Source organism: Camarhynchus parvulus, chromosome 2 (assembly GCF_901933205.1).
Source record: "Camarhynchus parvulus chromosome 2, STF_HiC, whole genome shotgun sequence".
Taxonomy (NCBI): Eukaryota; Metazoa; Chordata; class Aves; order Passeriformes; family Thraupidae; genus Camarhynchus; species Camarhynchus parvulus.
The window spans coordinates 117029262-117041622 of record NC_044572.1 but is presented as its reverse complement, the minus strand read 5'-3'; the positions used below and the strand labels follow the sequence as shown (position 1 = coordinate 117041622).

The window sequence follows — 12361 nt, the reverse complement described above, 5'->3', positions numbered from 1 at the left end:
AAGAACACATAAATGAGGTGTTAACCATCTCATCCCTGTATTATATAGGTGGTCTTGGTCACACCAGCCAAGACCCCCTGATTCCCATGTATAAGCTGACTGGTCAGCTGGGAAGCCCTGGAGGGATCAGCAGGAGTCACTCGCCCTGTAACAGTTTCACATGGCCACTGTGAAAATCTGATTGAGAGTGGAGACCAACAGTAGATTATAGTACCTTGAATGAAGCCATGCTGTTGCTAAGTGATGCCATGCCAGACAGGCCAGATCTTCAATTTAAACTGGAGGCAGTTTGTATCAAAGGCAGCCAGATTGTGGCCTGCCACAATCAATATCACTAGCATGCTTTTCTCAATCCCTTTGGCAGCAGAGTCAGGTCACAATTTGCTTTCATTTGGAGGGGCATCCAGTACACCTGCCCTAGAGGTGGCAATCCAGCCCTACCATTTTCCATGGACTTAACCAGACTGCACTAGAATAGGAACACCTGCAATACATTGATGACTTCATCATATGGGGAAACACAGCAGACAAAGTTTTTGAGAAGGGAAAGAAAAAAGGAATTGGGAGGAATTGGGAGGAGACAGCCAGAACAGTTGACCCCAGCTGGCCAAAGGAATATTCCCTACCATATGGCGTCATGCTCAGTATATAAATTAGGGGAAAAGAAGGCTGGGAGCTGCTGTTCAAGAACTCACTGGGCATCATTCATTGAGTGTAAAGCAACTGCGTTGTGCATCATGTGATTTGTATACTTTAGTTCTATTAATATTAGAGTTATTATTATTATTATTGTTGTTGTTGTTGTTATTTCACTTTCCATTTATTTTCTGTCCTAATAAACCATCTTTTTCTCACCCTGTGAATTTTACTCCCACTGTGGGGAAGGGCATGAGTGATCAGTTGTGTGATGTTTAATGGCCTGCAAAGTAAAGCCATGACAGTGCCCAAATTTGTTCCTCTGTGTAGAAGACATATGTGGACCATGTGCAGTGACCTCAGAAAAAGGCCATCAGTATGCTTGGGAGCAGGTGATTCCACACACAGGAAAGGACATCAATGGAATGGAGGAATCTCAGTGGAGGTACACGAAGAACATCACGGAATGGAGGGACTGCTCTACATGGATGAGCAAGAACACTGAGAATGTTCAGACTGTTGAAGAAGAGAATCAAAGGACTTAAGCATGACCTTCATGCTTGTAGGAGATGACAGAGTAGAGGAAATGCTGTCCTTTATCTGATAATTGAGCAGAGGGCTGAAGACAGCACAGTGAAAGGGAATCAAGGGAAAATGCAGCAGGTTCTGTATGGCCCTCAGGAGAGTCTATCTGTAGAAGATGACATCCAAGGAGCTTTTGGAGCATTTCTGATGGGCTAAATTGTTGAGCAGGGTGCTGTGATGTTGGAGCTGAGGTTGTTTGAAGGAAGATGTGGCAATAGAAGCATGATGTTGCACTGCAGCTTGGGAAAATTCAGGGTGAGTATGTGCTGGGTGAGGTCCCCATGGCATATGCCCATGCTTCCTTCGATAGCTCAGCTGGTAGAGCGGAGGACTGTAGGCTCCCTGGCACGGCCATCCTTAGGTCGCTGGTTCAACTCCGGCTCGAAGGAGTCACCTTTTGCTCCTCACACACATCCCACACTGGCACTACTTCCCCCTGGGCACACCCAGAATGAGCTCCCCAGGCATGAGCCATTGTCTGACTTTGGGAAGATGATGAGCCAAGGCATTTTTGGGTGAACGCTTGGTGACAGCCAGTGGTTCAGAGCCCTGGAGTTGTCTGCAGTCCCCCCTAAGAGGAAAGTGAGTGGGTGGGTGGTAGTGTGAAAGTAAAGTTGATTAGGGGGGCTCAGGCTTTGGGTGCAGGGCACTCTGGGTCAGGGCTGGGTGCCTGGGAGGGGAGAGGGGCTGGGTGAGAGGCTGCAGGGAGGGGAATTAGCTCAAGTGGTAGAGCGCTCGCTTAGCATGTGAGAGGTAGCGGGATCGATGCCCGCATTCTCCAATGCTTTTCATTCATCCTTGCCTGGATACAGGGCCCTTTGCCAGGGATGCATCTATTCTCTGGGGGCTGGGGGAAGATTCAAGGTGTGCCCTGAATTTACAGAGGAGGATGACATCCAGGGTTGTATCAAGAGTACCATGGGCAGTTTGGCAGAGGAATTGATCTTCTCCCTCTTTGCTTGACAGCTCTCAAGTGTCAAGGGAAGTACAGAAAGGACATCAATGGAACAGAGCAACCTCAGTGGAGGGCCACGAGGGAACTCAAGGAATTCTCTGTAAAGAGAGACTGAGGAGAGTAAGTGCTTTCAGTTTCCATAAAGAGACTTAGTTCAGAGGAGTTAGAGATGATGTTCAAACACTCTGTTAGAGAACAGAGGGATGGCTGTCATTTTGTTTTTCGTTATACTTGAGGAGAGGGCTGAAGACAGAAGGGTGAAAGGGAATGAAGGGAAAATGCAGCAGGATATAGGTAAGCTCTGTGTGGCTGTGAGGAAGTTAATCTGTAGAAGATGATGTTGAAAGAGGTTATGGAGCAGATGAACAAGGTTGTGTGATGTTGGAGCTGAGGCTGTTTGAAGGAAGATGTGGTAATAGAGGCATGATGGCGCACTGTGGCTTGGCAAAAGTGCTGGGTGAGGTCCAGGGCATATGCCCATGCTTCCTTCGATAGCTCAGCTGGTAGAGCGGAGGACTGTAGGCTCCCTGGCACGGCCATCCTTAGGTCGCTGGTTCAACTCCGGCTCGAAGGAGTCACCTTTTGCCTCTCACACACATCCCACACTGGCACCACTGCCTTGTTCTGATCCTGCCCAGGGCACACCCCAGAATGAGCTGCCCAGCCACGAGCTCCTGTCTAAGCTGTGATAACCAGGCAAGGCATTTTTTGGTGAACCTTGGGCAGGGGATGGTGATTCTGACCACGGGTGCTGTCCGCAGTCACCTCCAGCAGGACTGTGAGTGGATGAGTCAGTGGTGTGACAGTGATAAGAATGGGAGGTGCAGGCTCTGGGTGCAGGCCACTCTGGGTCAGGGCTGGGTGCCTGGAAGGGGAGAGGAGCTGGGTGAGAGGCTGCAGGGAGGGGAATTAGCTCAAGTGGTAGAGCGCTCGCTTAGCATGTGAGAGGTAGCGGGATCGATGCCCGCATTCTCCAATGCTTTTCATTCATCCTTGCCTGGATACAGGGCCCTTTGTCAGGCATCCATCTGACCTCTGGGGAGGCTGTGGAGAAATATACGGTGTGCCCAGGATTTGCAGAGGAGGATAACATCAAGAGCACTATGGGCAGTTTAATGAATTAATTGATTTTCTCATTCTTTGATTGTGTCCTACGTAACCCAAAATATTACTGTATTCCATATCCATCTGTGCCCAGAATTGTTACTCTCTCTGGAAAGCCTTGTGGCTGGAAATGGAACTGCAGGGCTGTGGCCTTGCCAGATCTTCTAAAAGCCAGGGTCGCTCTGGTATAGCTCTCTCTTGTCTCTTGGTTTTTGCTCTTTCCTTTTCATTCTCACAGAGAGAGAGCTGAGGCAGAGTGGGGTAGAAGCTCCCCTTGGTTTTCTTTTGTCTTCTTTCCTGAGAGGGGTGCCTCAGACTTGCAAGGAGCCACATTTTGTGGTCCTGGACTGCTTCAAAGCAAATTTCACTTGTCTACAGTCACAACGTCACACCAAGAAAAGCGCAACAGCCCCACTCTACATGGCTGTCCCAACCTGCCGGCAGTGTCCAGTGGAAGTGGGAAGGCATGGAGTCTGAGTCACTCCTGCCAACTGCCTGCTGTTTCTCCTCATGAAAATGTGAAGTCCCCATGTAAGTTCCAGCTGGATTGAGTTTCAGCTGCTGGAGTGCCTTTTTTGACAGAGCTGCTGCCACCAGAGAGATAGAAAGGGCATTTGTCTGGTTTTGGAATAGAGGATTTCTTTTTTTTTTTTGCCCATGTTCTCTGCTGCTTGTTGTTTAGGGGGAGTTTTTTGTAACCATGGAGGTTTGGTATCTGTATTGTTTTGGGGTTTTTTTCTCTCTTTTTGTTCTCTCTGTCCACAAGCAGTTGAAAGAGGGGGAGGGTTGCCACTGTCTTTGTCTCTCCATATGCAATCCTTCATGGAGAGTGCCATCTTGGGCAGAGGGTTTTCTCTTCCACTTTTAATCTCTCCTTGTTCGCAGGGAGTCTGTGAGATTTAGAAACTTTGCAACTAGTGATTATTATTGTTATTTTTCTTGTCTGTTGCTATTTCACATTTTTGGTAAACTTATTTACCAAAAATTTGGAAAAGAATTATTTATTTGGAAAACCTATTTTTCATTTATATCTACTCATGTTCCTCTCTACTTATTGGTGGAAGGGGATTGGCTAAAAATAAATGGGAAGTAACTAGTTTTAAGGTGTCTACCCCTACTACTGTTTGGGTTTAAGCTTGACTTAAACCCAGACAGTTTGGCAGTTCTCAAAGATCAAGCCCAGTTCGGAAAAGGACATTAATGAAATGGGACAACCTCAGTGGTGGGCCACCAAGAATCACAAGGAATCACTTGATTTCTTTTTAAGGATGGGCTGAGGAGAGTGGGCATGTTCAGTTTAAAGAAAGAGAGGTTCTGAGGACTTGCAGATGACCTTGTGGTACATCAATGTAGGTCACAAAATTGAGAAATAGCTATTTTTTTTTTCTCTTATGCTTGAGCGGAGAGAAAAAGACAGCAGAGTAAAAGGGAATCAAGGGAAAATGCAGCAGGACATGGGTGAGCTCTGTATGGCCCTAAGGAGGGTCCATGTGCAGAAGATGACTTCCAAGGAACTTATGGACATTTCTGTGGTTTGCATGAGTGATGAGCTAAAGTGTTGAGCAAGGAGGTGTGATGTAGGAGCTGAGGCTGTTTGAAGGAAGATGTGGTAATAGAGACATGATGTTGCACTGCAGCTTGGGAAAAATGCAGGGTGAGTATGTGCTGGGTGAGGTCCTCATGGCATATGCCCATGCTTCCTTCGATAGCTCAGCTGGTAGAGCGGAGGACTGTAGGCTCCCTGGCACGGCCATCCTTAGGTTGCTGGTTCAACTCCGGCTCGAAGGAGTTACCTTTTGCTCCTCACACACATCCCACACTGGCACCACTGCCTTGTTCTGATCCTGCCCAGGGCACTCCCCAGAATGAGCTGCCCAGCCATGAGCTCCTGCCTAAGCTGTGATAACCAGGCAAGGCATTTTTTGGTGAACCTTGGGCAGGGGATGGTGATTCTGACCATGGGTGCTGTCAGCAGTCACCTCCAGCAGGACTGTGAGTGGATGAGTTGGTGTGACAGTGATAAGAATGGGAGTGTGACAGTGATAAGAATGGGAGGCGCAGGCTCTGGGTGCAGGGCACTCTGGGTCAGGGCTGGGTGCCTGGGAGGGGAGAGGAGCTGGGTGAGAGGCTGCAGGGAGGGGAATTAGCTCAAGTGGTAGAGCGCTTGCTTAGCATGTGAGAGGTAGCGGGATCGATGCCCGCATTCTCCAGTGCTTTTCATTCCCCTTGCTTGGACACATGGCCCTTTACCAGAGGTCCATCTGTCCCCTGAGGAGATTTATGGTGTGCCCTGAATTTACAGATAAGGCAGACATCTAGGGTTGTATCAAGATTACTACGGGCAGTTTAACAGAAGAAATTATCCTCTTTCTTTGCTTGACAGTTCTCAAGTATCAAGCGAAGTACAGAAAAGGACATCAATGGAATGGAATCAACCTCAGTGGAGGGCTGCTAAGAATCTTAAGTAACTGATAGATTTCTCTTTCAGGATCAGCTGAGGAGAGTGGGCATGTTCAGTTTGGAGAAAGAGATGTTTGGAGGACTCGTTGCAGTGTTTAGGCATAGGTTACAGAACAGAGAAATGGCTGTAATTTTGTTTTGTCTTATGCCTGAGCAGAGAGCAAAAGACAGCACAGTGAAAACGAATCAAAGTAATATGCAGGAGGATCTAGGTAAGGTCTGTGTGGCCATGAAGAGAGTCCATGTGTAGAAGATGATGTCCAAGGAGCTTTTGGAGCATTTCTGTTTGTGGTTTGCATGAGTGATGGACTAAGGTGTTGAGCAAGGAGGTGTGATGTTGGAGCTGAGGCTGTTTGAAGGAAGATGTGGTAATAGAGGCATGACGGTGCACTGTGGCCTGGCAAAAGTGCTGGGTGAGGTTCTGGAGGTGTTCCCATGCTTCCTTCGATAGCTCAGCTGGTAGAGCGGAGGACTGTAGGCTCCCTGGCACGGCCATCCTTAGGTCGCTGGTTCAACTCCGGCTCGAAGGAGTCACCTTTTGCCTCTCACACACATCCCACACTGGCACCACTGCCTTTTGGTTCTGCCCAGGGGCCTCCCCAGAGTGAGTGCCTAGTTGTGAGCTCTTGTCTAAGTTTGGGAATACTACTGCCCCAGCAGTTTTGAGTGAACCCTTGGGCAGGGGATGGTGATTCTGAGCTCTGAAGTTGGCCAAATCTTCTCCAGCTGGAATGTGAGTGGGTGGGTTGGTGTTATGAGAATGATATGTATGGGAGGCACAGGCTCTGGGTGCAGAGCACTCTGGGTCAGGGCTGGGTGCCTGGAAGGGGAGAGGAGCTGGGTGAGAGGCTGCAGGGAGGGGAATTAGCTCAAGTGGTAGAGCGCTCGCTTAGCATGTGAGAGGTAGCGGGATCGATGCCCGCATTCTCCAATGCTTTTCATTCCCCTTGCCTGGACCATAGGTGCTGTGTCCTGTTGTGGCTGTGGGGAACCTGGGGTGCACCCAGAGGCTGTGTCAGGAGTAGAAGGGGCCATTGGCATAGGTATGATTAAGCCATTATCCCTGCTCGCTAAATGGCATGAAGAGTGCTGTACATATTTTCTAATAAATTTCTTAGTCACCACTGTACTGTCACAGAGGTGTTGACCTTTTGGAGCAAGTCCAGAGGAGGCACAACATGATTAGATTACATTAGAAGGATGGTACTCCTTTCCTGGGAGGAAAGGCCAGAAGAATTTGGACTATTCAGACTGGAAAAGAGAAATCTTTAGTGTGACATAATTGGAGTTTCTCAGTACTTAGGCAGGGTCTACAAGAAAGCTGGAGCAGGGCTTTTGACATGGGGGTGTAGTGATACGGCAAGGGGTAATGGCTAGAAATTGAAAGAGGCAAAGTTTAGATTAGATATTACAAAGAAATTCTTCACTGTGAGGTTGGTGATGCACTGGAATTGGTTGCTCAGAGAAGCTGTGGATGACCTATCCCTGGAAGTGCTCAAGGCCAGATTGGATGAGACTTTGAACAACTTGGTCTAGTCTGAGCAACCCTGGGCAGAGGATTGGAACTAGATGATCTTTAAGGTCCCTTCCAACACAAACCACTCTATGAGTCTGTGATTTTCTTGTAAGTAGTCTATCAAACAGGATCTTTTGAAACTTCTGAAGAAAAGAAATCCAGTATCTATCTCTCTGCATATTACTTCACTGTCAGACAAGAAACCATAAGTCAAAGTACCGTTTCATTTATTATGCCAAAAAAAAGATTCTAGAATTATTTTTGTATTATACTGAAGATAAACAGATCTTTGAAATTCTGCTGATTAAAAGCTCATTAGCTTTACTCCCTGATAAATTAGATTGTGCCAAACTCCAAATAAAATCACACAGTCATGTCTGTCATGTTTATTAAAAAGCAAATTTTGCCCTGGGCTGTGGCGGTATAATTAACAGTGACTTAATTAATAATGGCAGGAAACTCAGAATCAGGTATGGCTGGTTTTATACCTTGTACTAAAGAATACCATTTCAGCAGCAGATTTTTGGATTAACATAAATTAAATTATAATTAAAGCAAATCTATGAGACTGACTCATCATTTTATCTTGCAAATATTTACAGCTACTCTATTAAAAGTGAATCCCTCTGACATTTCCACTTTAGTCAGAAGCAGCCTTTTTTTTCTCTAATTACTAATAAAGATGGAGGAAGCACCACTGTCAGTTTTGCCATAGATCACTGTGTAAATCATCCATATTCATGCTCAGCATTAAATAGAGTTAATTGCATTCTACATTCTTCCATGACAACTTTCTCCTTTGGGTATTTCCAGAAAATTAAATGTAAAAACAATTGGAAACATGAAGTTTGAGACAGAAGATGACTTCTATAGCCAGGCTGTACTACAGAGACACAGAAGGTGCAAGTCATAAGTGAATTTGATACCATAGTATGCTTTTTCCCCAGTGGTATAATTATGCAAGACAGCAGAACCATGGGATGTCAATAGTTATACTTCCATTGTATGAAGAGTTTGGACATTCACTACTTTTGCCTTCATTGAATATGTGCCTTTAGGAACAGAAAGCAGGAGAAATGCAATTTGTTCAAAAGCATGGAGGACAGAGTCTTGCCAAAATTCAAGCTAAATGATGCAAGTAGATCTAGTTCATAAACCTTTTTGAGTTAATATATATTCTTATATTCAATAGGAAAAGTAAGCTGTGTTAAGTTTGCCTGGTAATACAGTGCAACTAACAATAGCCAGAATTGTGCTCTAATAAAAATTTTACAATATTTATTAAACATGCAAGTACATGTCTGATATACTTCAGAGTCAAGAACATCTACTTCACATGTGACATTAAATTTTTTTGTCTTTCAACAGCAGCTGAGCAAATTTAAGGGCAAAATTACCCATAAAATCTTCTGGTCTTACTTCTAGGTCTTGTTAATTTCAACAATTAAATATTTGCCACCATTTTGATAACTTGTGTTTGACTCAAACTATTCTTAATATCCTCTCTTCTTTTTCAATAAAAAACCTAGCATTTCTGTGCCAGTATTTTTCAATAGTTGGTTACACTCACAGTTAATACCATGTACCTCTTTTTCAGCTCAAATAATTTTCAAATCCCAAGCTCTGCTTTTGGTTATGCCTGCCTTCATGAAGTGAACAGCTATCTCACACCTAGGAATTTTCCCCTTCAAGGACATTACACACTCTAATTAAATAATCTATCTTTTTCATTTCTTCTAAATAATCTTCTTTTTCCTTTCTGACAAGATAAACTGATTGAACTCATGTCTCTTACTCTAGATCTCAAACTGTCATTACAGCACTTGCATTAGCTTTACTTTTCAACAAACTTCAGGAAAAATACTAACACAAGAACTGGGTGCAGTATTCACATAGCCCAGGTTAGTTTATCCCAACAGTCTGACCTCCCAATTCACTTAGATTAAAATGTTTCAGATTATTCACAGACTGCTTGTGGGATGAAATCAGTAGATTCACATTGCATCATCTCTGATCCTCTTCAGGCTCACAAATTTTAAAAGAAGAAAGGATTGTGACAATGAATGCCTACTGTACAGGCAACTCAAAAGATTTTACCATCATAATCATGCCAGAAATAAGCATTTTTAGACCTATTGCAAAGCACATTTTACATACCTGTAGGACTTTTTAATCTCATCATGTGTTGCTCCCTTCTCCAGTGCCAGGATTTCATATAACGCTTCACCTGATGTTGACAAAGCACGTTGCCTTTGTTCAGCCATGATAGCAGTGCATTACCAAAGCTGCTAATGTAGAACATCATTTAAAATACCAGGGACTGCAAGTATATAGAGGTAGCATTTCTTACCATTCATTTTAATAGATTTTTTTCAGGCAGCAAAAGGTTGAAAATACATGAAAGTGAATCTAGAATAAAATCTCTTCTATATTATCTTCTGTCCTTTTAATATATTTTACAATTAGGAAAAAATTAGAAAATGGAAAAGCAAAAACCAAAGAACAGAAGATTTTGTGTTGGGTAGAATGTTCATATTAAAGATTTGATGTCTTGCTGTCACTGAAATGAATAGATAAATTTGCTATAGCATTAATACTCAAACACCTTATTTCCACCTAGTTTTATTTGTGTTTGTTTACATTTTTCTTTACTAAGTCTTGGGGGAATTATTCCACTATTTGTGGAGGCTATTGACTTTTTACAGTGGGGTAGGAGCTTTGTACCTCTGAGTATTACCTAATGCAATGAAGTGGAGAATTTTTGCTTTCTTAACACAAGGGCTCAAGTTCAGCCTCACCAATCTTAGGCGCTTAAATTGGGATTAAATTTGACTCTGAATCAAACTAGACTCCTTATATTGTCAACAGACATACAGACTCCAAGAACAACTAGCCAAGCACTTTCTCCCCGTTATCTCCACAGTGTGCTCAGAATTACTTGAATATTGTGTCCAGTTCCAGGCCCCTCAATTCAGGGAGAACATTGAGGTGCCGAAGCAAGTTCAGAAAAGAGCAATGGAGCTGGTGAAGGTTCTGGAGCACAAGTCTGATGAGGAGCAGCTGAGGCAGCTGGGGGTGTTTGGCCTAGAGAAAAGGAGGCTCAAGGGTGACCTTACCACTCCCTACAACTCCATGAAAGGAGATTGTAGCCAGGTGGGGGTTGGTGTCTTCTCCCGGGCAACCAGTGGCAGGACAAGAGGACACAGGCTTACGGTACACTAGGGGAGGTCTAAGTCAGACATAAGAAGAATTTATTCACAGAAAGAATGATTAGATATTGGAATGGGCTGCCGAGGAGGTGCTGGAGCCATCGTCCCTGAAGGTGTTTAAGGAAAGACTGGATGTGGCACTTTGTGCCATGGTTTAGTTAACAAGGTGGTGTTCAGTCATAGATTGGACTTGATGATCTTTTCCAACCTGATTGATATTGTGACTCCCAACCATGACCCTCAGAACCAGTGGAGTGAATCTGGACCTACATGAGAGTAGATACCAAGAATTGACCCTGGTATTATAAAAGTAACTTTATAAAAAAATTCTTTGTGGGAAATACTGACATCTATCAGGGTCCTATCTTATTTGAGATACAAGAGTTAGGACGGAATTAATGATAAATTTAACGTGGTACCCTTACAGTATAGTGCAAGCAGACTGACAGATTTAGTCCACTTCAGATCTAACATTTTTTCCTTCCTTTTTCACAGAAGAGAAGCAGACAAACCAGTTGTATTTGACTACCTCCTTATAATGTGCAGTTCATCCTTTTGGATTTGAAGAATGAAACACTTTTCAACCAGACCTAGCTAATGCTAGGCAGTGACATAAAGAAACTCAAAGAGCAGAAACTCCTTCTAGCAGCTTTCAAATATTTAGAGAGGGCCTATAAGAGATGTGGAAAGGGACTTTTTACAAGTACATGCAGTAATAAGACACGTGGGAATGGCTTTAAGCTGAAAGAGGCTAAATTTAGATTAGATATTAGGAATAAATTCTTCACTGTGAGGGTGATGAAGCACTGGAACATGTTGCCCAGAGGAACTGCCCCATCCCTGGAGGTTTTCAAGGCCAGGCTGGATGAGGCTCTCAGCAACTTGATCTAGCAGAAGGTGTCCCTGCTTAGGGTAGGGGGCTGGAACTAGATGACCTTTAAGGTCCCTTCCAACTTAAACCATTCTAGGATTCTACATAAACCATAATTTAAACCACATGATATAGATACCTATGATTCATAAGAGAGAGCTACAGCTCATTGATGGCAGACTTGCCACAACAAAACTCTCACCAAAACTTTTTTTTTCTTTGAATGTTGGCTGCCTCTCCAAATGTTGAAAAGTGATCACAGAAAAAACCTAAAAGTGAGCTGTAACCCCAGCCATATGAAAAATTTCTGTAAACCAGCTTTGTTAGGTAAGACTACCCTCTCTTTTATTACACCCTTCTCATTGCTGAGCTAGAAACACTATCATGACATTATTCATATATTATTTACTAAGCCACATTTTGGTTCAGAACCAATCATGTAACACTTTTAAGTTCTTTGGTATTATTCAATATGAAAAAGAAAATCAAATACCATGTAAGTACGCAGAGAAACATAATCCACGTAGTAATTCTGGCACATAGAATTTACTTTGATGTTTTCTTTTTCTGATCAACCAACTCACAATTAAGGGTCCTTTGACCTGCTGAAAAAAAATACCTTTCTACTTTTAAGTGTGGTAAACAATCCCTCAATTAAATGTATTGAACTTTTGGTTTTAAGTTAACAATTAGAAAATGAAAATGCATGTGAGTATCTAGATATTACTTTACCACCTGCAGTAATAAAACACATGCTTTTTGTTCATGATGGCATGCACAGAGCATATTTAGCATAATCCTGGGATCTATCCTGGCATTGGAATCATGCAAAGCACATGTAGCCTGTTAGTGCACAAGGTAATGGTAGTAGCCATGTGAAGTCACAAATATACAGCATTAGTTAAAAATCTGTGACATAATGCTGATCAGCTACCTGGCAGCCCTGAAGCATAAACCAAAATTAAAGTTATGGTGGATTTAATTTTGAAGAACTACAAGGTCATGTAATTTGCACTTTCTCATAA

At 43.5% G+C, this 12361-nt stretch overlaps 1 protein-coding gene and 7 non-coding genes across 8 annotated transcripts in view; 7 read left to right on the top strand and 1 right to left on the bottom strand.

Moving 5' to 3' along the window:
* The window catches only part of DNAJC5B (DnaJ heat shock protein family (Hsp40) member C5 beta), a 33386-nt gene extending 23866 nt beyond the window's left edge, over nt 1–9520 (bottom strand). The window contains exon 1 of the mRNA XM_030943245.1: nt 9414–9520. Within this exon, the coding sequence (XP_030799105.1) occupies nt 9414–9520 (107 nt within the window). The remainder of the gene's footprint in view (nt 1–9413) is intronic.
* On the top strand, nt 1522–1610 carry TRNAY-GUA. Its single transcript is given in 2 exon segments — nt 1522–1558; nt 1575–1610. It is a non-coding gene; the product is annotated as a tRNA-Tyr (tRNA).
* On the top strand, nt 1930–2002 carry TRNAA-AGC. Its single transcript has one exon. It is a non-coding gene; the product is annotated as a tRNA-Ala (tRNA).
* TRNAY-GUA lies at nt 2662–2750 on the top strand. Its single transcript is given in 2 exon segments — nt 2662–2698; nt 2715–2750. It is a non-coding gene; the product is annotated as a tRNA-Tyr (tRNA).
* On the top strand, nt 3080–3152 carry TRNAA-AGC. Its single transcript has one exon. It is a non-coding gene; the product is annotated as a tRNA-Ala (tRNA).
* Nucleotides 4980–5068, top strand: TRNAY-GUA. Its single transcript is given in 2 exon segments — nt 4980–5016; nt 5033–5068. It is a non-coding gene; the product is annotated as a tRNA-Tyr (tRNA).
* Nucleotides 6182–6270, top strand: TRNAY-GUA. Its single transcript is given in 2 exon segments — nt 6182–6218; nt 6235–6270. It is a non-coding gene; the product is annotated as a tRNA-Tyr (tRNA).
* On the top strand, nt 6599–6671 carry TRNAA-AGC. Its single transcript has one exon. It is a non-coding gene; the product is annotated as a tRNA-Ala (tRNA).
* Nucleotides 9521–12361: the final 2841 nt, after the last annotated feature.